General features: G+C 50.6%; 1 protein-coding gene across 1 annotated transcript in view; it reads left to right on the forward strand.

The window, feature by feature from the left end:
- CRTAC1 (cartilage acidic protein 1) overlaps nt 1-24,876 on the forward strand; it is a 153,713-nt gene that overhangs the window by 100,163 nt on the left and 28,674 nt on the right. Inside the window, exons 3-5 of the mRNA XM_007939980.2 lie at nt 5,745-5,881; nt 11,542-11,698; nt 22,592-22,726. Coding sequence (XP_007938171.2) covers nt 5,745-5,881; nt 11,542-11,698; nt 22,592-22,726 — 429 coding nt within the window. The remainder of the gene's footprint in view (nt 1-5,744; nt 5,882-11,541; nt 11,699-22,591; nt 22,727-24,876) is intronic.

Consider the following 24,876-nt stretch of genomic DNA (forward strand, 5'->3'; position numbering starts at 1 on the left):
ACACCATGAAGTATTATTCAGCCATAAGGAGAAAGGAAATTATGGTACATGTTACATGCTTGAAAATGCTGTGCTAAATGAAGTAAGTCAGTTACGAAAGGACAGATATGGTATGAGCATTTATATGAAATATCCAGAACAGGCAAATGCATAGAGATCCAAGTTCACTAGTAATTACCAAGGGCAAGTAGAAGGAGAAGGGGAGGTACAGCTCAGATGGGACAGAGGTTTTGTTAAGGGTCATGGAAAGATGTGGAAATGGCAGCGGTGACTGTTGGCCAACATGATGAATGTAACTAAGGACACTGAATTGTGCACATTAAAATGGTTGGAATGTTTTGTTACATATTTCACTGCCATAAATTTTTTTTTAAAGCATTGGAAAACTAGACCAAAAAAAAAAAAAAAAAGGGACTATACATACATGTGTCGTGATAAGCACTGCCAGATTGCCCTTCGTAGGGACGGTGCTGATTACATTCCATCAGCCATGTGTGTGAATGAGCCTTTCCCTACACTCAGACCAACACAATGTGTCATCAATTTTTTTTTAATGTTTGCCAATCTGGTAGGTAAAAAATTGATACCTAAGTGTAGTTTTCATTTTCGTTTGTTTATAATGAGCCAGGCTGAGCATATTTTTATATATTTGAGTCTCTTGTCTGTTCATAGCCTTTGCCCATTTTTTCTATTGATTATTGGTCTTTTTCTTATTGATTTGTAACACCTCTTTATAAATCAGGAAATTAGCCCTTTGTCTGTAATACAAGTTGCAAACTATTTTCCCTTGTTCATTGCTTTCCTTTTGTCTTTGCTCATAGTGGTGATTGTAATGCAGAAAATTTTTATTTTTATGGACTTGAACTTATCAGTCTTTTCTTTAAAGCTTCTGGGCTTTGTGTCATACTTCAGTAGGGGCTTTTGTAACCTCTCAGAGAGGAGGTGCCAGTCCCTGTGCTGGAGAGAAGGTTGGGGGCTTCAGGACAGGTTGCCCTCCAACCTCCTCTCCCACACAGCAGATGAGCCATCTGCTCTTGAGAGGAGCACCCCTTGTCCAACAGCAACTTCACCCAGACGCAGGCCAACTGCACCCACATACTCTAAGCCTCACCACTCAAGGTGTGATCTGCAGACCACAGCGCTGGCATCAGCTGGGAGCTTGTTAAAAGGCAGAATCTTAGGCCCCAGCCCAGACCTGCTGCACCCAAATCTGTGTTTTAGGGGGACCTCCAGGAGTGTCCTATGCCCATAAAGACTACCCTCAGTCTCGAGCCTCTTCCCTGGGTCCCCTAGACCCTAAAATGGATGTTAAGGTCTCCTGATCCCACAACCATGTTGCATTTCTATGCAAAGTCCTGGTTTTCAGCTCACTTGGTGTGGCCCCATTTGGGGAGATGAGCTCAGGAACTGCTCAGACTCCCTAGCCCACCAGGAGCAGCAAGGATGGGGTGAAGCTTCTGGAGCAAGCAGCCTAAAGGGTATGGGGCCCCAAAGGCCATTTCCTCAGTCCTAACACAGAATGGGGAACAGTGGTGGTTCAGTGCCAAAATTCTTACCTTCCGTATGGGAGACCCAGGCTTAATTCCCAGCCAATGCCCCTGGTGCCACCCTCCATCAAGCCTGAGCTACTACATCAGGGGCCGCTCACTTCATTTTCTCCTCTGCTAACCCACCCCTCAAGGAACTTTGTGGTGCAGTGGCTAAGGCATTCAGGTGCTAACCAAAATGCTGGCAGTTCAAACCCACCAGCCGCAACACAGAAGAACAATGAGACAGTCAGCTTCTGTGAAGATTTCTAAAAAAAAAAAAGAAAATCTCAAACCAAACTCACTGCCGTTGAGTCCAACTCAAAGCAACCCTCCTTGGGTTTCCAAGGCAATACCACTACGGAAGTAGATTGCTTAATCTTCCTTCCGAGGAGTGGCTGGTGGATCTTAGAACCCCAATGGGGGTCTCTATAGGTCGGAATCAGCTTGATGGCAATGAGTTTGGTTTGTTTTGCTTTGCTTTGCTTTGAACCCACCCTTCGCTCGACTGCCAGTTAATCTGGAAACACCATCTTCCCTCTTGCCAGGCCTCAGCCCTCTCAGAGTCTCTCCCAGGGGCTCAACCCTCCCGCCTGCTCCTAACAGCCTCTCCTCTCCCTGAGCAGCTGCCCCTGACTGAGTGAGGACCCCAGAGCAGAGTGCAGCTACAAGGTGCCAGAAGGCAGGATTAGGTGCTGACAAGGGCCGGGGGCCAGTACTGGGTATTTATTGCCTGTGCCATCGACCCGCACAGCTCGCTGTTTATCTGTCTTCCTGACACACCTAATTACCCAGGTTGCAGCTGCCAGAGCGTTTGCTCTTCCTAAATCACGGGCTCCCTCCCATCCCTCCTGTCGCCCAAGCCTCCAGGCCTCTGCCTACAGAAGGGCTGCCATTGATTTTGCCGTTCACATTTATGATCTACAAGGCTCTGCATGGCTGTTGCACGTTTTACCTTAATTAGTTTATTCTTCTGGGAAACCCTGGGCAGCTCGGAAGCCAGGATGCTAGCCTTGGGGAGAAACCAACAACATACCACACCCTAACCCCTCTGGCCACAAAGCCCAGAGCCTGACAGGACCTTTCCACCCTAGGACAGTACTAGTTCTATAGGATGCTAAGAGGTGATCTGCAAAAAGGGGTTCCATGGCTTAAGTAGGGAGCTCTGGTAGCTTAGTGCCTAAGGCACTTCACTGCTAACCAGAAGGCTGGCAGTTCAAACCCACCAGCCACTCCTCGGAAGGAAGGTTGAGCAATCTACTTCCGTAGTGATACTGCCTCAGAAACCCAAGGAGGGGTCGCTATGAGTTGGCTCCGACTCAACGGCAAACAGTAACAACAAACATCTAGCCAAGGCAGGAATTCAGGGACTTGAAAAAGCAAGCGGGGAAACCAGCCACTTTCTAGTCCTGGCCCAAGCAGTGGTGAAGTTTAACGGAAGTGTTTAAGGAAGGGGCTGGGTTAACTACAATGCAGAATCTAATGGACCCCTGGTTTGACAGAGAAGGGCAGGGGTCTCTGTTGGTGAAGGCTAAGGCTGGAGATTGGGAAGCATGTGGGGTTTAAGGGGTGCCCTCAGAGACCTTCCAGGTGCCAGGAAGCAATGACATAGCTGCCACTGCCCTCTAACCACAGCCACCATCCAGAACAGCAGTGATAATCCTAGTCCCTCCTCCACAGACCTGAACTCCGAAAGGCCCGAGAGCCTCAAGTGGTTTTCGTTAAGTTTGTGGGAAACTCAGTTGATAGCAGATCCTGTCCTGAGCTGACGTGAGCTATTTATAGGCCTTATTTATACCACCGCGTGTGAATATTCATGTCTCACTGCAGAAATATTAATGTGTTTAATTATGGGGTGCTGCCCCCAGTCCCTGCTGGGGCTGTTATGTAATAAACGGTGTGTGCACTGTTACCTTTCTGAACTATAAAGGGGGAAAAAAATCTAAATTTCCAAACACATCCGGCCCCAGGGGGTTCAGATGAGAGCTACGGGCGGGGGTGGAGTGGCGCAGCCAGCGAGCTCCCCTGAGGGCCTGACCTGTGACCAGCATCAGGGGCATCTTCTCCCTCCATTCCTACATGGGGAGGGAGCACAGCAGTTATTCTTGGCTTGCAGGTAAGGAAACCAAGGCTTGAGGAGACATACTCGCGGGAAGCTGCTTGGCTAGCAAGAGTTGGATCTGGGATGTGGGTGCCCTGCTCTGATCCAGGGAGCCATCCTCTCGCTTTCTCCAGGGGGTGGGATCCTGCCGGAGCCACGGCAGCTCAGTTAAGATGGCGTGGTCCTTATGGGTCTGCACGCAGACCTCCACCCACACAGATACCGTGCAGGTCGCTCTTGTCTCATGGTCTTTCCCTCCCAGCCGAGACCTCTGCTACCCCAGGAGGCTCAGACGGGGACAGGATGTCTCTGATGTCTGGCGAGCACCCCTGGGCCCAACACCAGGCCCCCAGATGATGCCCCTGCCTTGGGGGGCTCCATTCTCAGGAGGTCCTGGCATGATCAAGCTCCTTAGAGACCCTTTTGTGCACTCCTGGGTGATACTGCCTGAGGGATCATTTTTACATTGCCCTCACCTCCACACACTCACTTTCACACACATACATGCTCACTTTTACACACACTAACACACGTGCTTATTCACACACTCCCACTCACACATACTCTTCACACACATTCAAATGCATTAACGCACTCATTCCTATACCCTTAAGCATGTATTCACATGTACACACACACACAGTCTCCTCACTCTCATTCACACATTCTCTTTCACACACATTCACACACTATCTCACTCACATACACAGAATCACTGACACTCACCAAACCCCAGTGGTACAGAGTATCTCATCTATAAAATGGCAACAATCATTTTTGTCTGATAATAGCTGCCACTTTTGCAGGCTCAATGTATGTTGGGCTCTGTGCTAGCCCTTTAAAGTGCATCATCCCATCTATTTCTCAGAGTGAATTTGAATGCAGTTAATATTATCAACCCCATTTTACAAATAGGAGAACTGAAGCTCAGAGATGCTAACCAATATGCCCAAAATCAAACAACTAGGCCCTAGCACTGGAATCTAGGTTAACACCTAAACTGAGACAGGCTTGTTTTATTCTAAACTCTGAGTCCTTAACTATGTTGCCATGCTGTCTCACTTCAGTCTAAGCCCATTTTGTCTCCCCTGGGCCAGCAGAGAGTCAAGTTCAGGAGTTCTATCCCCAGGTCCACGCCCTTCCAAACTCACTTCCACCTCCATGGTTTTCATTTCCTCTACTGGGCCCTGATGATAGCACTTGGTCCCGCCCAAAATAGAATGCTCTGGGTCTCCAGTGAACGAGAAGTAAACTAAGGGTGAGGGCAGAGGGAACGCTCTGCCTTTAATGGTCACTAAGAAGGGCTTGAGCTCCAGTTGCCAGTAATTCTTCCCCGTTTCCCCAGAACAAGACTTCTTAGCTATGGATGAGCTTCAGAAGGCTGCGGCCCTATTGAAATTATAGACGGCGTGTTATAGAGTACAGACATGCAACTTCCCAAGCTGATGGATCCATGCCCCCATCCTATTTTCAAAATGTCAGTAATCCAAAAGAGGTGGAAACCACTGCTCTCTCCTGAGAGTAGGGACCCCCTACGGCTCATCACGCACCAGGCAACACAGCCCCTGCTTCACCTGAGGGCCAACCCAGCTGCTCTCTCCTTCCCCTGGGGGTCAAGGTGACAGACCTGCCAGAGCTCTTCCCTAGCCTCTTTCTTGATCTGGACTTAGAGACCTACTCACCAGCCAGGACTACTGACACCCAAATCAGGCTCTGTGGGCCCTGTGGTCTAGTGGAGAAATTAGGGAGGGAACTGCCTGTGGAAAGAGGCATTCTGGGTTGATATTGGATGCTGAAATATTGGTAACTGCAGGATTCTGGTGATTATTTGATTTTGAATTTCAGCTGTTGAGAGTCATCTCTGACACAATAGCAGTAGTATCTTTCCCCTAGTGCCAGAGGCCTGGACTGACTACTTTCCTGAGCTCCAGAGTCTCTTTTTGCAACTGAAAATATTTTAATCCTCCTAGGCGAGCCTCACCTGGTCTTGAGGTCTTGCAGCAGAATGCCCATCCACAAGGCTAATCACCTCATGGCAGGTACCATGAGAGATAGCCAGAGGTCAGACACGTGTCCTAGCTCTGAACCACCACCCTTCCCTTTCTTCCTCTCTCCAGGAGTGGCCACATATACTGACAAGCTGTTCAAGTTCCGCAATAACCGGTGGGAAGACATCCTAAGTGATGAGGTCAACGTGGCCCGTGGTGTGGCCAGCCTCTTCGCCGGACGCTCTGTGGCCTGTGTGGACAGGATGGTGAGTGCAGGGCAGTTTGGATGCCTGGGGAGAAGTGGAGGGCACACAGTGATGTGAGCAGGAGAGGAGCCACCAGGCAAACGCCCCCTGACAGCGCAGAAGCTCTCAAGGGCAGACTTGAAGGCTGCCTTATCCCATGGTGTCTTGCACACAGTGCTAAATCCTAACAGCTAAGACTTGCAGAGTGAGTTGCAATATACCAAGCCCTTAAACATGTTTCCTTCCATGTGACCCTCCCAGCATCCAGTGAGGAAGCAGGCCAGGTGTTGTCATCATTGCATCCATTGGACAGATGAGGGGACTGAGACCCAGCTTGGAGCAGTGACTTGCCTGAGAACTCAAAATAGATTAGTGGTGTGCCTAGGACATGAATCAGAATCATCTAGCTCTAAATCCTCTGCTCATTCATTCATTCGTTCACTTTTTCAACTAACATTTATTAAATGCCACTCCTCAGAAGGAAGGTTGGGCAATCTACTTCCGTAGTGATACTGCCTCGGAAACCCAAGGAGGGGTCGCTATGAGTCGGGTCTGACTCCACGGCACATAACAACAACAACAACAATGTGTCTGACATTGAGCCATGAGGTCTTCCTTAACTACTCATGGAACAAATGAAGGCAGGACAGGAGGTCCATGGGTGAGTGGGTGGGTAGAGGGTGGCTGGAGTGTACAGGTACTTTAGTGCATCAACAGCTTCATCGGAGTTTTCATGCCCTACTGGACGACCCTCCACAAAGGTGCCCAGCGAAAGTGAAGAGGGAGGAAAGGCAGGAGAAAGTCTAAGGTGGGCTGGGGTGGCGGCAGCTGTAGCCATCTGCCGTGGGGGCTGGCTGCCCAGGCTCCACCTCAGCAGGCCCAGGCAGAGCTGGGGAGACTTGCTGGGGAGGTGATTAATCCCTCCTGTCACCTGCTCCCTTGCCACCCACCTCCTTGGCTTTATAAACAGTCATCACTAAATCAGAGACCCAGCTGCTTTCCAGCTTCCTAGGAAGCATCCCCAGGCCCCATTCTGGGGGCAGGGGCAAGGGGACTGGCTCAGGTTGGAATTGAGACAGCACGGAGGGGACTGGGCATTCGAGATTCAGCGTGAATCTTCACAGCAGGGCCCTCCAGGCCTTGGGAGAAGGCAGGTGCCAGGTATAAATATTTATTTCTTAACAAGCTGGTGCTGGGAAGAGAAGCCAAGCTGGGCTGTGAAGCCACATTTAGCCCTGACCTGAATCTATGCCACCTGGACTCCTGCCTGGTGGGAGGGGATGGGAAGGCGGCTATGAACTGCCCCAGAGAGTGAGACAGGTCGGGGGTGGGGGGCAAGACCTAGGTCACGGCTGGAGCCTTCTCTCTGTCTCCTTCCAACTTCCTGTCTCACTTGTTCAGGAACAAGGCTTTCCACACTCAGCTCAGGTGGGAAACTGAGAGATGGTGGGAGAGACAAAAGGAGACCTGTTCCTTGTCCTTGCAAGGTCATCTGCACACCCACGAATTTAACCACAGGACAAAGGCACCGTGTGAAAGGCAAAAAAAGAAGATGAAAAAGACACTTAGGCCCTATAGCACAGGAAACGGGCAGTTTAGCAGCTTGCCCTCTCTCTCACCCAGTGTCAGACCTCAGTCTCCCAAGCATCGGGGAACCATAAAGAACTCCTGCAGTCCATCTGGCACCAGGAGAGGGCTTGCTCTCTGAATCCAGCCACCACTTGGCCATCCCTGGAACCTGAGAATTGTGGAGGGAGGGGGGAATACTGGGTTAGGAATCTGGGAGGTCAAGGCCAGCCCTGAAGTTGAGAGAGAGGAATACATCGGTGTAGGAAAAGACCAGTAGTTACAATGATAACAGCTAATGCTTTTTAAGCTAACAACATGTCAAGTACTATGCTAAATGGTTTAATGTAATTATGTTACTTAATTCTCATAATAAGCCCATGAGGTAGATGCTCTCATTATCCCCATTTTACAGATGTAGGAAAAAAAGGCTTTGAACAGTTAGTTAATCAGCAACTTGACTGTGGTCACCCAACAAGTGGTAGACAGCCAGGAATTAATCCTAGCCTGTCTGAAAATGACACCAATGCCTTTTACCACTCTGCTACCCTGCCTCTGAGTGGGACAGTATCAGACACATATTTCTAATAAGCTCTACTATAGTGTTCACTGATGCTCAGACTCACAGCCCCTACCTGAGGCCTTTCAGTCTGCCTGGTCAGTGGTTCACAAAGTGTAGTCCCTGGACTGAATCAGCAGTGTTGACAGGAATGGAGATTCCCAGACTCCATTCCAGACCCACTGAGTTAGACCCCGGAGTGGGGCCCGGCAATCTGCATTTCAACAAGCTCTGCAGGTGCTTCTGATGTACCTTCAGTTTGAGAGCCCTCGCACCAGCTATATGTCTCCACTCCCACCCCTGTTCTCCCCCTCTTCCCTTCCGGCCTCGTTCATCCTCTGCCCCAAACCCAGAACCCCACCTGCCCTTTATCTTTAGCCACCTCATCACTCACCCACCTTTCTGGATCCAGCTCAAAGCCGATCTCTTACAAGAAGCGTTCCCTGATCGATAATGATTATCCTTCATGTTTATATAGCATTTTTATCTTTTCAAAGACCTTTCACATACGTTGTTTCATTTCATCTTCTCAACAACCCTGCCAGGAAGCCAGGGAACATGATCCCTGTTTAACACGTGAGGAAAGGCAGCCTGGAAAGGCTGGGGAACCTGCCCAAGAACAGAGACCGGTAGGGGCAGAGCCTGGCCCAGCACCCACATTAACATCCCCAGAGTAGAGGTTCTCAAAGTGTGGTCGCCAGACCAGCAGCATCAGCATCACGTAGACCTACTGACACTCAGAGAGTAGAGCCCAGTGTTTTAATGAGCCCTCCAGGTTGCACACCCAAGTGTGAGAACTACTGTCCTGGACCCAAACCTACAAAAACATCTCCTTTCTCTTGAAATCATCTCTCCCAGAATCATTGTTGTCAAGTTCACATAGGAATATCTGCAGTCGTCTGCAACTGTAGCACACTGTATTTGTCAGTTTTATCACCCCAATAAATTGAAGTAAGGAACTAGGTATGAAGGAATTTTATAAATATCCTAATTTCTAGCAGAGTGCATTTCAGTCCATTTGGGCTTAATTGCCCATTTGTTGATGAGATTGCTAACAGCTGGTGGGGTCAGGCGTGGTTATGGTGACGGCGCACCTTCCCCTCCGGCCTTAGTCATCCGCTCTTCCTCCAATCATTCCACACACATATACTGAGCTCCTATGATGGGCACGAACCTTGCAAAGTTCCCCGTAATCAGGCAGCCATGTTGTAAAGCAGTGCTTCTCAAACTGTAACTTTGCAGAGGAACCAAGTGGGAGTCTCATGGCAAAATGAAGATTCTGATTTGGTAGATCCGGCCTGAGACTCTGTATTTCTAATATGCTCCCAGTGACACCAACGCTGCTCGTCCAGGGAGCACTTTGAGGAAAGCACAGGTTCCCAGGCGTCAGGATAGGGTCTCACATAACCAAAAACGAAAGGGTGTGGAAGCCTTTAGGGAACAGCTTTGCTCCTGCTTCATCCTTTGACCCTCTCTGTGTTAAAACTTACATTCCAGCAACATTGAAGGAGCTGCTGGGGTTTGCCTGTTGTTACTATTGTTAGCTTCTGGCGCATGGTAACCCCATGTCCAACACCATTGGCCCATGGTGATCCGTAGACTTTTCATTGGCTGATTTTTGGAAGTAGATCACCAGGCCTTTCTTCATAGTCTGTCTGAGTCTGAAAACCTGTTCAGTATCACAGGAACATGCAAGCCTCCACTGACAGACAGGTAGTGGCTGAGTATGAGGCTCATTGGCTGGAAATTGAACCCAGATCTGCTCGTAAGGCAAGAATTCTGTCTGCGAACCACCACTACTCTCACACACCATTCTGTTTCTCATTTCTGCCTGGAATGTTCTTTCTCCTCTACTTCACCCGCCTGAGACTCCTCTTGGAAAACTGTTTCTGAACCTGCCATGTTAGGACCCTCTCTCCTGTGCACCCAGGACATCCTGTACCTACTCTCTGGCATGTTATTGCAGGATTGTGGATGCGTCTGCATCCCCACGAGACCCTGAGCTCTTTCTCCTTGACCTCACCATCAGACAGACTCAGAAAAACAAACCCAACCCACTGCTGGCAAGTCGATTCCTACTCATAGCAACCCTGTCAGACAGAGTAGAACTGCCCAGTAGAGTTTCCCAGGCTGGAACTTTTGCAGAAAGGAGCTCTGGTAGTGTGGTAGTTGAAGCATTCAGCTGCTAATCTAAAGACCAGTGGTGCAAACCCACACAACTCCATGGGAGAAAGATGAGGCCATGTGCTTCCCTAAAGATTTACGGCCTTGGAAACCCTGTGAGGCAGGTCTACTCTGTTCTGTAAGGTCTCTCTGAGTCTGAATCAACTTGATGGCAGTGGGTTTGAACCTTTACAGAAGCAGACTACCACGTCTTTCTTCCATGGAGTGGCTGATGGGTTCAAATTGCTGCTGACCTTCTGGTTAGTAGCCTAGCACTTACCCAGTGCACCACCAGGGTTCCTTTGACAGACTCAAGTGACATGATAGGTGAGGAGTAGGATGGGATGAGGATTTTACTCATAAGGCCATTGGATAAGAAACAGAAGCAAACAAAGACAGCCAAGAAGAAGGGGTGATAGGACATGCTTGTCTTGAACTCCACTGTTTCTTGCATGGTTTTGTGTTTATGGCTTGCTTGTCACGCTCGACTATACGCAACCTATGGGCAGGGACTCTGTCTTAAGTGAACTTATAGCAGACTACCTCGCACATAGTCAGAGCTCCAGAAGTGTTTACTGTCTGCTTAATTGGAAGGAATTGAGTATAAGAATGAGAGAAGAGCTAGAAAACTGATTTAAAAATTGAGTGGCTCTCCTGGGAAAGAGGAGGCATCCACTGAAGAAATAACAGCAATATGATAACAGGCAGAAAAGAATCTTTCATCAGCAATGTTTTGGATTCGAGAAGAGAATGACTACAGCAAAGAGGAGCTGGTGCTCAAGGCTTCCCTGGATGCAAAAAAGTAAAATAAAATACTTGAGACAGTGGTCTAAAGGCAGAAGTAATATAATATTTCTTTCTGGTGATAAGGGGGAGAGAAGAGAATGGAAGAGGGAAGGAGAACCTCTGTGAACCTCTTATCTTTCCAAAGTAGAGGAATGAAGTGTCGGGTGGGGAAGACAGGGTGGCTCAGGAATTTGCTTGTCATCTTGGCTGGAGTGGGCTTGAATGGGAGACAGAGACTGAGGATAATGGGAATTGATAGCTCCATCAATCAGCAAATATTTATTGAGCAGCTACTCTGGCTGGCAGCTGGAGAGAGCGTAGCTGGAGGGAGGCACATTAGAAAATTGTCTAAAAAGAAGTGGAGGGGTCAGCGAGGGAAGGATGTGTTTGTTCTTCTGGAACTGGATAGAAGGAGAGGCAGGCCTGCTTGGTTGTACACCTCCAGGGGGCGTCATTCACGTGGTAGCCTTTGTGAAAGCACCTCTGGAATTGTACAAGGCCATACTCACAAGCCTGGGGAAAAGAGCTATGGTCCTGAGACATGAGGGGGAAGACCAGGATGGGCCAGTGAAGAGCCTGCTCACCTCCCTCCCTCCTTCCTCCTCAGGGCTCCGGACGCTACTCTATCTACATTGCCAATTATGCCTACGGTAACGTGGGCCCTGACGCCCTCATTGAAATGGACCCTGAGGCCAGTGATCTTTCCCAGGGCCTGCTGGCCCTCAGAGATGTGGCTGCTGAGGCTGGGGTCAGCAAATATACAGGTAGGCATAGTGACATGGGGGGCTATGAGCCAGAGGGGCTGGGGCTGTGACCTACAAATCCAAGTCTCATCTTTCAGAAGCAAGGAGAGGGTGGGCTTGTGTCCCCAGGGAAGGGAGGAGGAAGGTGTTATTCCACCCCGTGACCCACAGAAGACTTCTCCAATGCTGCCTCTCCAAGGATTGCCAGGTGTGGCTCTGGGGGAGCCAGTAGGGGACATAGGACATAGGGGCCTGCTGGCAAATGGGGTGGAAAACACCACACCACCATCTTGTCTCCGGAACCCTTTGCCCTATTCTCTGCTGTAACCCAAATGATGGGTGAATAGGTTCTGTAGGGGAAAACTGACAAGTCACAAAAGCTGGGATTTAAAGCATTCTTTATTGCCAAACAGCAGATGAAATTATTTACTTACACATAAACAGCCAGGAATTGAGTGCTAAATCCCTAAGCTGCAGCTGGGTCCCGTCTCAGATAACTGAGCTCAAAGAATTGTGTCCTTGTTCCAAAACCTTTCCAGCACTTTTTCTGAAGGCACACTACCCACCCCCTACCCCCTCGCACACACACCAGTCTTTCTGGATGGGGGACCTATTGTCAGAGTCTCTGACAGGGAGATCTTTCTAGGGAAGGCTGCTTTTCTAATTCCAGCACTGCTGCTGACTAAACTCTGATCATCTGCCAAGAGACTGCTGATGGCAGAGCAATCCGGTTCCTGTTTTAAGTGCCAAAAATCAGGAAGCCGGAGCCGTGCGCAACAACTCCTCAAGTGAACTTCAGCCTAACTCATGACCAACCTACACTTTGAACAGAGAAATTCTCCTGTAGGTTGACCTTCCCAATGTATCCGTTCCAACTTGCACTACAGATTTCTAAAGTGGCAGCCTGTTTGGTTCCAGACTTTTGGGATCGGAGGATACTTGAGGGGTCCTTTGGGCCATCCCTCTGCCTCCAGACACCTGGGTGGTGGCATAGTCTCAAAGTCCTACCCAGAAAGGGTTGTCAAGCCACCCCTGAGTTGATAATGCCTTTCTCAAGCTAACTTTCCACCTCGGTGAAAGGGGGAGATTAATGCTGATCTATCTGACAGTGTTTGTGGGGGACAAATGACTAGACAATAAAATAGTTTGCACAGCTCAAGCCTCATCAAAGTGCTCGAGAGCTCGGTGCGTGGATGTACAGCAGAAAGGCTGAGTGTCGGTAATAAACCATGTTTCCCTGGGAAAAGGAATAAACATGCAGGAGCTTCAGCCTAGATTTGTACAGTCAATTTTTCTGAATAGTTCCCAGTCCTGTGCACGGAGCTGGCTTGGCAATTAAGTGCCTTGATCTGAAGGAAGAGGGGGGTGGGTTGAGGGGATGAAGCACTTGAAAATGATGAGATGGCGGGGAGGCAAGGGCTGCAGAGGGTTATCCACAGAATGAAAGGACTCAGAAGGTCGCGGCTGGGTTTGAGTATGAAGGGGGCATTGTTCACACTGGCTGGGCTGGCAGAGGGGCTGGCACGGAACTGAGGAGGGGACCAAGAGGAGACAGCTGAGGAGCACGGCTGGGGGTGGGAGCCTCGGCCGACTGGGCCAGGCTGTGCTGGAAGGACAGGGCAGCTCAAGGAAGGGACAGCAGCTTCGTGGAGGCGTGGAGTGGGGACGGGGCAGCTGGCATGCCCAGAGGACACGTTAGAACAGCTTTGCAGGCTTCCAGAAGCTGTTTGGCTCACAAGAACCTATTTGGCCCACCAAGTTTACTATTGTGTCTGCCTGCCTTCTCCAGCCCATCCTCTTCCTAGCCGCCAAACCCACAACGCCACCCTGCAGCACCCCCACCCCCGTCACTCAGCTAACAACACATGGGCATCTGGCTGGAAGATGAGCCCAGAGTGCCCCCCGAGTCCCAGGAATGGACCCCAAGCGTACGAGCTGCCACACTGAGCCCGGCCTGATTGCTGAGGCTCTGGGCACATGGCCAACGCTCAGTGCCAGGCCAGCACCACCAGGCCTGGGGAGGGGAAGGGAAGCAGGCAGGGTAAGGTGGGCCCAGAGCAGGCTGGGAGGAAACAAGCCATGGCCAGATGTACAGTCAGGGAGCCTGCAGTCCCCAGGGCTGAGTGTCCCATCCACTAGACCACTGTGAGACCACCAAGTGCTGTAGCTTTAAATAAGCCAAGCCTGCTATGTTACAGAAGAACAAACTGAGGTCCGGAGAGAAGGGACTTGCCCAGGGTCACACAGGAGGTTTCTAGAGGAACTAACACTGAGAGCCCCATCTCCTGATGCCTAAACTGCCACAACCAGCTGACCTTTCTGTTGACCTCCAGTTTGAGAATCCTGCTGCCGCCTGCAAGGCGGGAGGGGCTGGTGAAGGAGGAAGGGACACACTGGAATGCAGCTCCAGGCATTGCACTCAGGACTTTAATTGCAGTCCCAGATTTTTGTGGCTGAAGCAGCTGCCTGGCCCTGGGTAATCTGGGCAGCAGGGGCAGCTCCAGTGCATCCAGGCAATGGCGCTGGCCTCGCACAAGAGCGATCCACCTCTGCAGGAGGGGGAGGGGAGGCCTCGTCTCCAGACACTATTGATTCTGGTGGCGGTAGTTGCTCTGCTAGGTTACAGTGCCATCTAGCGGCCAGCATGCCCACTCTCAGGGGACGCAAGGGCCCCTGGAGGCATCAGAGCCAGAGCAGGGGGAAAACCACTCCCCATCCTCTGGTTGGTAAGCATCCAAGTCCCAGCTGCCCCAGCCGCCCCAAGCATCTTGGAGGCAGGGCGGCACAGGGAGCAGCGCTGCATGAATGGATTCTCACCCTGCAGGTCTGGCGTGGAACCCAGGGAGGGGGAGCGTTGGGCCCAAAGGGCTGCCCTGCCTCTGTGGACCAGGCAGCCTTGGGCACGTCCCTGCGCCTCTCTGGACTCCTTGAAGTAGCCATCTACCAGAGCAGTTGAGTTCAGGATCTGGACACAGAATGCCTAGTGCAGATCCTACCCTGCTGCAGGCCCTCTGGTCTGTGCAGAATACCTGTGGTCGTCAAGTCGGTCCTGATTCGTGGTGACCCCCCTGTGTCAGAGTAGAACGGAACTCCATGAGGTTTTCAGTGGCTATGAAAACCTTATTTCTATTTTATGGGAGTAGATTGCCAGGGCTTTCGTCCACTGCACACTGGGTAGATTCAACCCACCAGTCTAGGTTAGCAGCCAAACAGAAACCATTTCTATAACCTAAGGACCTCTGGTCTGTCCAGCAGTGGGCCATAGCTTAACCTCTCTCAGCCTCAGTTTTCTCCCCTTTAAAATGGGAGTATTTTGAGAATGGAAAAAGATGACCACGTGACATGCCTGGTACATGGGACGTGCCCATCCAGGTATAGCAAACATTTATATTCTCCTCCCCTGAGGCTCTGGTGCCATAGTGCCTAAGGCATTTGACTCCTAACCAGAAGGCTGGCAGTTCAAACCCACCAGCCACTCCTCAGAAAGAAGATTGGGCAGTCTACTTTCGTAGAGATCCTGCCTCAGAAATCCAAGGAGGGGTCACTATAAGTCAACTCGATGGCAGTGAGTTTGGTTTGTTGTTTTTTTAGGCTCTGACATAGAGGGATGCAGGACCTGCTTCCAGGCATGTCCTGGATGTAGGAGTACCACACTGGGCACGGAGGAGACACAAGGCAAACAGAGCCAGGCTGTGCCCTGAGGCATTCTCCTGTGTCCAGATCTGTCCCAGGCTGGGGTCCATCTTCATCCCCATTCCCCTGGGAACCCATCACCCTTCCCTCCTGCCCCCTCCCCCAGGAACTCTGCATTTGAGCCTCACTCTTTCGGGAGCACCTGTCCCGGCTGCACAGTGATGATTAAAGAAGCCTTAAAAGAAATTTAGAAAGAAAAGGAAGGTGGATTGATGGTGTCGGGTGGGGAGTTTTGCTGTTGGCTGGGAGCAGCGTGGAACAAAGCAGAGGGCAGATCTGATTTATAAGAAGTCATTATCAGAGGAGACAGAGATGCCGAAAGCCCAGCTGAGGCCCTCTGGCACATCCCCACCAGCAGGCTCTGGAGAGATGACCAGGGGGTGCAGAGTGGGGGCTGCAGAGCCTCCCAGGGTTTAAGGCAGGTGCTGGCCTTTCGGCTGGAGTACAGTCAAGTCTGGTAGCTGGGAAGGCTGGAGAGACCAGCCCTTCAGCCAGGGGCCCGGTACCCTCAGGGAGTGCTACCACAATGAGCCTGCCAGGGGTCTCCAAAGCCCCAGAACACAAAGTAGCATTTTCCTGGAGGATCAAGAGGGGGCATCATTTTTCTGTTAAAACCAACACAGGTATCTTACAGAATTGTATTGCATTCTTACATACATATTTTTTCTAGCTAAAACGAGAGAATTTAAAGAAGTTTCAAGACTGTGGCTGGCCACTTGGTTACACCCCCAACCTGGTGGGAGTACAGACCCACCCTCCTCTGTGGAGAGGGAGCTCTGGTAGACACTTTGAGCAGTGCTGTGGGGACAGCGCTGGCTGTGGTTCACATGTGACGCCCCACCACTGGCTGTGACCCTCCTCCCTGAGCCTCAGTTCCTCACCTGGAGAATGTGGGTGATGAAGCATGTCATATCAGTTGTTAAGAGGTTACAATGAGAAGACACACGTATGATACCTGGTACCCAGAACTGAACAGGTATTAGCCCAAGAGTCATTCCTGTCCCCCCTTACTCACCTTCTCTCCTCAAACAGCTTCTTCCAGCCCCTCACTGCTGGGAGTGGACTCCATAGGGGGCTCTTTTCTGCACACCCACCAGGTGGCCCAGGTTGCAAACCTCTCATCTGGTGAACAGTGATGGAGCCTGTCCTCCTGCCCACCTCCCTCCCCTCAACACCCTGCAGAGAGGGGGCAGGCAGGGCTGGGGTAGCATGGGGACAGGGATGTCCTTGTCTAATAGCCTCCCCAACCCATGCAATCAGAATCCTGCCCAGCGTCTAGAAGGTGCCCAGCGGGCTTGGGAGTGGCAACACCAATACCAACACAGTGTGATTCTGTTTTTGAATTTTCTGAAAATTTGGGGAGAAAAACCCTGTTGCCAGCCTGCCCTTTATCCTCAGCAACCCATTCTCCAGCTTACACACACACACACGCATACACACACACACACATTGCCCACTCCTCCATCTCTGTGCTTTCCAGAACTTTGCCCTACTTTTTTTTATAGTACCTTGGATGTTCTTGGCAACCTGCAGGCTTTGGTGTCCACCAGCATCCTATTTCTCTCAAGTTCTCAGCAGATTAATCCTACGGGTCCAAGTTCCTTGGCTAATGGGCCTCACTTCAGAGCCTTCCTTGGGTGCAGAGTCTCGATGAGCCCAGGAACCAGCTCCCAAACACGCTTCTCCTGCAGTCACCCTGGAAGAGCCATTGAGAAGGGAAGGAGACTGAGGCCTGGAGAGGACATTTCCAAGTTCCTGCAGCAAGAGAGGAGCAGAAGCCAGACAGGTCCCTAGAGGTTTTCCTCAGCGTGGTGACTCCCTGTGCCTCTTTGTTCCTGGGTCCTCAGTTTGGAGTAGGTCAGCTGTACTACCTTTCACACACACACCCCAACCTCTCTGTCCTTTCTCTCCTCTCCTGCTCCCACCCAGCACCAAAGGTTGACCTAGACTTGGCCTGGGAGATGGACTTGAGTCTGCACTACTGAGGTGCCAGGGTTCTGAGGTCTAGGGGTGCAGTTATGGAAGGCAAGAGATGCTGCCCCATGGGGCTGGAGTTCAGAGAAACCTTGAGTCCAGGGAGGTCGTAAGAGGGAGCACTGGAATGTCGCAGGAGGAAGTGGGGACCCTGGTGGGGCATTTTCCCCTGTAACTCCACCTTCCCACAAGTCTGGTGGGCGGAGTGAGCCATCTGAGGGACGGGCAGGGAGGGGCATTCACACCCCAAAGCAGAACAAGGGGCCTTTGAAGCTTGAAAGTGCTGGGGAAAATAAAGGGATATTATTCACCCAGCAGGTGGTAAATAGTCCCAGCTAATGAATATGTGGCACCTGACATTTTCGAAGGTACCTTCCAAAAACCAGCTCACTTAATATTTATGACAGCCCTGGGAAGGTTGTATTGTTATTGTCAGTCTCATGTTATAGGTGAGAAAACAGAAGCCCAGAAAGGTTCAGTGTTGTGCCCAAGGTCACACAGCTCACCTGGACTTTCTGCTCCCCAGGCCCAAGGTCTTTCCCGCCCTCAGGGTGCCAGGGTGCCCCTCCAGCCTCAGTGTTCAACCCCGAGAAGAAGTACCAGCCTCAAAGAGAAAAGACTTAATTGATGTACAGGAGAGTTAACTCCCTATTGGGACATCTTTCTCCAAAGCTGAAGATGTTCCTAGCTGCGCCCACCCAGCCCCATGATGTTGTTGTGTACCATTGAGTCAATTCTGACTCACAGTGAGTTGATGCAGTGTCAGATTACCCAGTAAGCAAGGTAAACACGGGCTTACTTGTGCTTACTTATTAATCTGTAGTGAACAATTCCACGTTTTTCCACATCAAAGATTCTAGTATGGCTGGCATCTCTCTCCCAAACCTATAGCACCTTCCTACAGAATCAAAGCCTCCTTTCAAATTTACAATCCCTGATTGGGGGGCTCTGGTGGTGTAGTGCCTAAGGCATTTGACTACTAACCAGAGGCTGGCGGTTCAAACCCTTGGAAGGAAGACGAGGCAATCTACTTCAGTAGAGATACGCATTGGAAACCCAAGGAGGGGTCATATGAGTTGGAATCAACTTGTCGGCAGTGAGTTAGATTTTGGTTTGCCAGGGATTCAGTAGCCAGTAAGCAAGGTAAGCACAGGCTTACTTGTGCTTACAGATTAGTACGTAAGGACAGGTAAGCCTGTGCTTACCTTGCTTACTGGGTAACCTGCCCCTGAGTCCATGTGACGGAGCAGAACTGCCCTGTAGTGTTTTCTTGGTGGAATCTTTACAGAAACAGACAGATCCCCAAGTCTTTTATCTGCAGAGCCACTGGGTGGGTTCAAATTGCCAACCGTTCGGTAGCAGCTGAGCGCTTCACGGTTGTACCACCAGTGCTCCTTATGATATGTGGGTATGAGGGAGGGTGGGTATGAGGGAGGAGGATTAGGGGGAGGATAAAAAGAAGGAAAAGGGAAAAGCTCCTGGTAGAAGATTCTTGCTGAATAAGGAGCCTTCGTCAACTGGGCAGGGAGCGGGAGCACCAGACCCATTCATGATGGACAGGTTTTATTGATTTCAAGAGGTTATATGTTCCACCTGGGAGCAGTGTCCCCTGTGGCATGAGTGAAGGGTGCAGACAGCTGCTGCCCCCATCTCAGACCCTACTGTAGCCCCACATCCTGAGGCTTCAGGGCCCGTGCCCAAGTGGCCAACTCCCACACTGTCGGCTCACCTGCTCCCCAACTGTGTAGAGAATTTGCCAAGAAGGAGTTGTGGGTAACATCTCTGTTATGGTCCAGTTACCATGGCAATAAATTGTCACTAATTAGTAGTGTGGTTACCATGGCAATTTTCTAGTAATTACAGGTTACAAATGGTGCAAGGCTTCAACCCAACCCAATTAGTTAATTAGAAAGATTTAGAAATTTGTCCAAAAGGGAAATAACCTGCTTTGTAGAAAATGAAGGGAATGTGTCACAGCTTGGGGGCCAGAGGCAGAAAGGAAATTGGAGGATGCTGGAGCGGGAAAGAAGGATGGAGTGGCATGTTGGCAGGTCCCTGAGCCCCACTTAGAATTTCTGGAGGCCCAGGCAAGACAGGAGTCCCCTCACCAAGGCCTGCTCCTGGGCTAGCCTCTATCAGGACCAGGCAAGGACAGCTGCCAGCAGCCACTTAATGGCTCCTTTTTAACAGACAGAGGCGGTGTCCAGGTTGTGGCCCAGCACCCTTCCCTGCTGGCTTTATGAGTGGCATCTGGAAGCCTCCGTGTGACTCTCATAATGAAACGCGGCTGCTGTGTCTTGGATGACACTTCCCAGGAGCCGGGTGGATTTAGTGGCTCCATTTCCGAGTGGCTCAGACTCTCCTTACGAGCTAATTAGATTATCTGGGAGGAATCTGGGAGGCACAGGGCCCAGAATGTGTTAACAGGAAGCCCAGCCATGAGAGAAATAAGGGTGGTAATATCACCCAACCCCACCCAGTCCTCCCCACCCCATCCCGGCCCTGAACACCAGCTCTGGTGGGCAAACTCCATTTGCACAGGTGAAAGAGGCCCCGTGATCTCTCCCCCAGGGGCATCTCTCAGACATCTCGAGGAGCCTGGGGACTGAAAAAAAACATTTCAAATTAGTAGAGTCACTTTGGGGAACCTTTGTCCCATCTAGAGGGGCTGGCCCATCACCACTCAGGTCTGCAAAACCAGCCTCTGGAGTCCTCTCTGACGATTCCCATCATGTCCTACAGAGCAGCCTTGGAGTGACCCTTTTCAAACTTTATGTGCATGGAAACTACCCAGAGGCCTTCTTATGATGCACATTCTGATTCATAGGGGCCTGAGAGTCTGCATTTCTAATGGCGCCTGTATTTGGTCCACAACAACAACGCACTGCCCTCAAGTCGACCCGACTCATAGCGACCCCTCCTTGGGTTTCCAAGGCAGTATCACTACTGGAGTAGATTGCCCAACCTTCCTTCCAAGGAGTGGCTGGTGGGTTTGAACTGCCAGCCTTCTGGTTAGCAGTCAAGTGCCTTAGGCACTGCGCCACCCACAGATGAACCTAACTTCAGCAGCAAGGTTGTAGCATTTACAAAGCCCTTTCCCAGACCTCATTCATTCCCCTCAGAAAGGCAGGTCCGGAGCGCTGGTGGCGTAGTGCCTAAGGCATTTGACTGCTAACCAAAAGGCTGGTGGTTCAAACCACCAGCCACTCCTCGGAAGGAAGGTTGGGCAATCTACTTCCGTAGTGATAAAAAAAGAAAAAAAAAAAAAACCAAACCCACTGCTGTTGAGTCGAGTCTGACTCCTAGTGACCCCTCCTTGGTTTTCCAAGGCGGTATCTCTATGGAAGTAGCTTGCCCAACCTTCCTTCTGAGGAGTGGCTGGTGGGTTTGAACCGCCAACCTTCGGGTTAGCAGTCAAATGCATTACACATTATGCACTAGAGCTCCCTCTGTAGTGATAACACCTCAGAAACCCAAGCAGGGGTCGCTATGAGTCGGATCCAATTCGATGGCAGTGAGTACAGGTGAGAAAACCAAGGTTCAAAAGCATCAACAAAAAAATTCACTGCCATCAAGTGGATTCCAACTCGTAGTTCATCCCCATTGGGTTTCCAGGGCAGTAGATCTTTATGGAAGTAGATCACACCATCTTCTTTCCACAAAGTGGCTGGTGGGTTTGAACTGCCACCTTTCTGGTTAGCAGGCAAATGCCTTAGGCACTGTGCCATCAGAGCTCCTTTGGGGCTCAACAACAACAACAAAAATAAACAAACTCACTGCCCTCGAGTTGGATCCGACTCATAGCAGCCCTTCCTTGGTTTTCTGAGGTGGTATCATTACAGAAGTAGATTGCCCAATCTTCCTTCCGAGTAGTGGAGGAGTGGCTGATGGGTTTGAACTGCCAGCCTTCTGAGTAGAAGTCAAATGCCTTAGGCACTAACAGGGTACCATAAATTGCCCAAGCACACACAGTCTGTAAGATGCCAAGCTGGGACTAGCTAGCATCAACATCCTGGGCCTGCTCAGGCTGATTTCTGCTCATTATTTCCAATGTTTGGGGTATGGTGAGGGAAAGCTGGAGGCTTAGTGCCTGTTTGTTTTCCTGGGGGTAGGAGGCAGGGCCTAGCAAGCAGAGAGGCTTGATTTGAAACCCACTAGTTGGAGGTGGTTTGTTCAAGATGTCTTAAGGTTGGACTTCTTAGCTCAGATTTGATCCTGGAGACTTCGAGCCCAGTGTAGAGCTGGCTTAATTTTGTTCTTTCCTTTTTAAACATACCCTTTATTGGATTTTTCCTTTTGAGCTACAGAAGCAGTTCTTGTTGCAACCAGCCAAAACAATACAGAAACATCCAAAGAAAAGGTTAACCACCAGCCCTCCTTCCCACTCATCAAGGGGGCCAAATCCCCAGATCTGGGGTGGACTTTCCCACTGTCTCCACACTTGTACAAGCTTGCACAAGCATGTATATTCAGAAATATCATGTATGTTTCAATTTTTCCTAATAAAAATAGGATTACATAATACCATTCCTTGGCAAATTGTATTTTCGTTTAACAATATATCATGGGCACCCCTCCCAGTCAATAGCATATGGATCCATGCAGTCTTTTTCGTGGCTACAGAATGGTCCATCATATGGATGTACCATAATCCATTCACCAGCCCGCTATTGACAGACATACAGGATGCTCCCGATTGTTGACTACATCAAACAAAGCAAAGTAAGCACCCTCATACCCAGAGCTCATGCTTTTACTCCTACAGGTCTTTAAAACAGGAACATACCAATTAGTTTTGACCAGCATATGTGTGACTGGGGGTGGGAGGGAGGTGTCAGGGCATCTGGGATTTGAACGAAATGGTGTGGGGTGGGTAGAGTGTGGGTTTAGGGTTGCTGTCATTCAGCCACTTTCCTTAGAAGGAAAGGGAAGGCATCTGTGTGGTACCCTCTGAGCTCTTGGCGTCCCTTCATGTGTGGAATCGTGGGAGCATCCCTTTGGCATATGGTGGTTTGGTCCTGCCCTTCATTTGCCTTATCATCCAGATCAACACCTGCCGCACAGGTTTATGGAGACGGCGGGCCCAGACTGAGGCTCAGGGAAGCATCAGGAAGGTCAGATTTCTCCTCAAGGCTCTTTGGAAATGTCTCCCATGCAGCTTTTCTGGGGCCTCACAGGCAGCACTCATCCTGTAGGCAGGCCAGGGCTTTCCTTCTGCCCTCACAGTGGGTCCATCTCCTCTCCTAGGGGGCCGGGGAGTCAGCGTGGGCCCCATCCTCAGCAGTAGCGCCTCGGATATCTTCTGTGACAACGAGAACGGGCCCAACTTCCTCTTTCACAATCGGGGCGACGGCACTTTCGTGGACGCTGCGGCCAGTGCTGGTGAGTGGACACAGCCACTGCCCTGTGCCCCCACACCCCACCCACCCCCAGCTCGGCCACCCAGATCTCAGAGAGAGCGAGCAGGACAAGTCATTGTCTACACCACACAGAGAACTATTATCTCCCCTAAGTCCACTTTCCCAGAAACTCTAGCCAAGCTACAGGGGATGCGTGCAATGAAGGAGAAGGGGGTCTGCAATTCCTGACCAATATCCATTTTGCAACAACTAGAGCTGACCCGTGTTCCTCTGAGACCTGCGTACTGTGTCTCTCAGCATCAGCTTCCCCTCTAAGCTACCTCTCCCCATCTTGCCCCCCCTCCCACATTTATCTAAAACATTCAGCTCAATCCAATAACCATTTACTGATCCCCAGCTAAGAGCCGGGCTGCTGTTTGGAGCTAAGGATGCTGACCTGAATAAGACCAAGACCCACACACACAAGACACTGATATTCTAGAAGGGGAAACAGACATATAAACAAATAGAATAAAATCTACGCAAGACAGTGCCCCGAGGCTCCCAGCTCTGCCTCCCTTTGTCCTTTTGTGCGCATCCCTCACCTGCCTCAGGGCCTTTGTGCCTGCCATTCCTCTGCCTGCTCTATCTGCAGAACCTCTACTTACCCCTCAACACTCAGCTCAAATTCCCCTCTGTGCTTCCTGGCTGAGCCTGGGCTTCCTCCTCACTGTTCCATTGCCCCTTGCACATCCCTCTCACTCAGGCTTGTTATTGACATAATGACTTACCCATGAGCTCCACAGGGTCCGGGGCCCTATTCTGTTCATTCTTGACATAATGTTTGGTACACACTGCTCATCGGTAATTTTGCTAAGTGGACTTAATAAAAGTGTGAATATAATCAAACTATTAATCAGGCTGCCCTCCAACCACTTCTCCCTTCCTGTTTCCTCCCCATTCTGCCAATGAATGGAAGGTTTCATTTTACCTTCTCCTTGGAGGCATTGGGAGGAGCTCTGAGCTCCAGAAGAATTGGCAAACGGGGAACTGGACACATAGCTTAAGGTCCTAAAAACTCATGCTGACAGGTAGCATCTAATCCCTAGGCATGTGCCAACCCGTTCTCTTTGACGTCAGAGTACTTCTCCCCCAGCTTCCTGCTTGAGAGTCCTCATTGAGGAACTCCAGGCCCAGGACCCCCCAGCTTGCTGCTAGCCAGGCCCTGATCCTTACCTTACCTCTTTCCTTTCCTTGGCAAAGCTAAAGTTGGAGGCGGCTCCCTGGTCCAGCCTCTCACCTGACTCACCCTTCCCAGTGCTACACTCTGGCAGAAATTTTTCTCATTGCTGAAAGATCAGAGTGAGGCGATGGGGGTAAGAAAGCTAGAGGATTTGATAAGGTGTTAAAGAGATGGAAGCAGAGGTGAGTGAACAAGTTGGAGCGGGAGAAGGTACCAGGCGGGAGGAGACAGGAAAGGTGCTAGGCCCGTAATTGAAAGTCAGAATGATTGCAGGGGTTTAACAAGACATGTCAAGAGGGCATTCATCACCCAAACAGATGCTGCTGTGAAATGCAGCCTGGCACCGATTATTCCCACGAAAGGGAACCAGCTCCTTGTCAAGGTGCCTCATAGATAGGAGAGAAATGGGCCAATGCAGAAGGCCACCGACATCCAGGCTGGGGAATTTTGCCAAGAATAAACGGGGTATTAATCCTGGGGGTAGGAGGCTGCCCCACTGCTTGGCAAACTCTCTTTCTCAAGCCTTGGTCTCACTGCCTCTTCTCTGCCAGGCCCCCTTAGATCCCTTCCCCGGAGGACACTCAGCCTCCACTGTTCTTATAGGCCCCAGCCCCACCTTCTCCCGGCTCCTCCCTCAGGAAGTCCAGTGTTTGCATGTGGTGAGAGCTCCCTGGGCCCTGGCATTTGAGATCCTTGTTCCCATTACTCACCTGCTCTGAGGGCCTGAGGCCAAACGGCAGTTTGTCCTCAGAGTCAGTGAGGAGCAAGGAGATTCAGAGCTGAGCCAGCCTCCACACCCCTCAGCTCTGTGTTTAGCCTAGGGAACATGTCTGTCTAGGGTAGACCAGGGATTAGATTGATGAATCTAAGCAGAGCCCTCCCTCCTCCCAGGATCAGCTCAGTCCTGGGGACACGGAGGTGTCAGGGTGGCGTAAGCATGTTACACCGGT

Source organism: Orycteropus afer, unplaced genomic scaffold, assembly GCF_000298275.1.
Source record: "Orycteropus afer afer isolate SDZICR_OR568_19922 unplaced genomic scaffold, OryAfe1.0 scaffold00064, whole genome shotgun sequence".
Classification (NCBI taxonomy): domain Eukaryota; kingdom Metazoa; phylum Chordata; class Mammalia; order Tubulidentata; family Orycteropodidae; genus Orycteropus; species Orycteropus afer.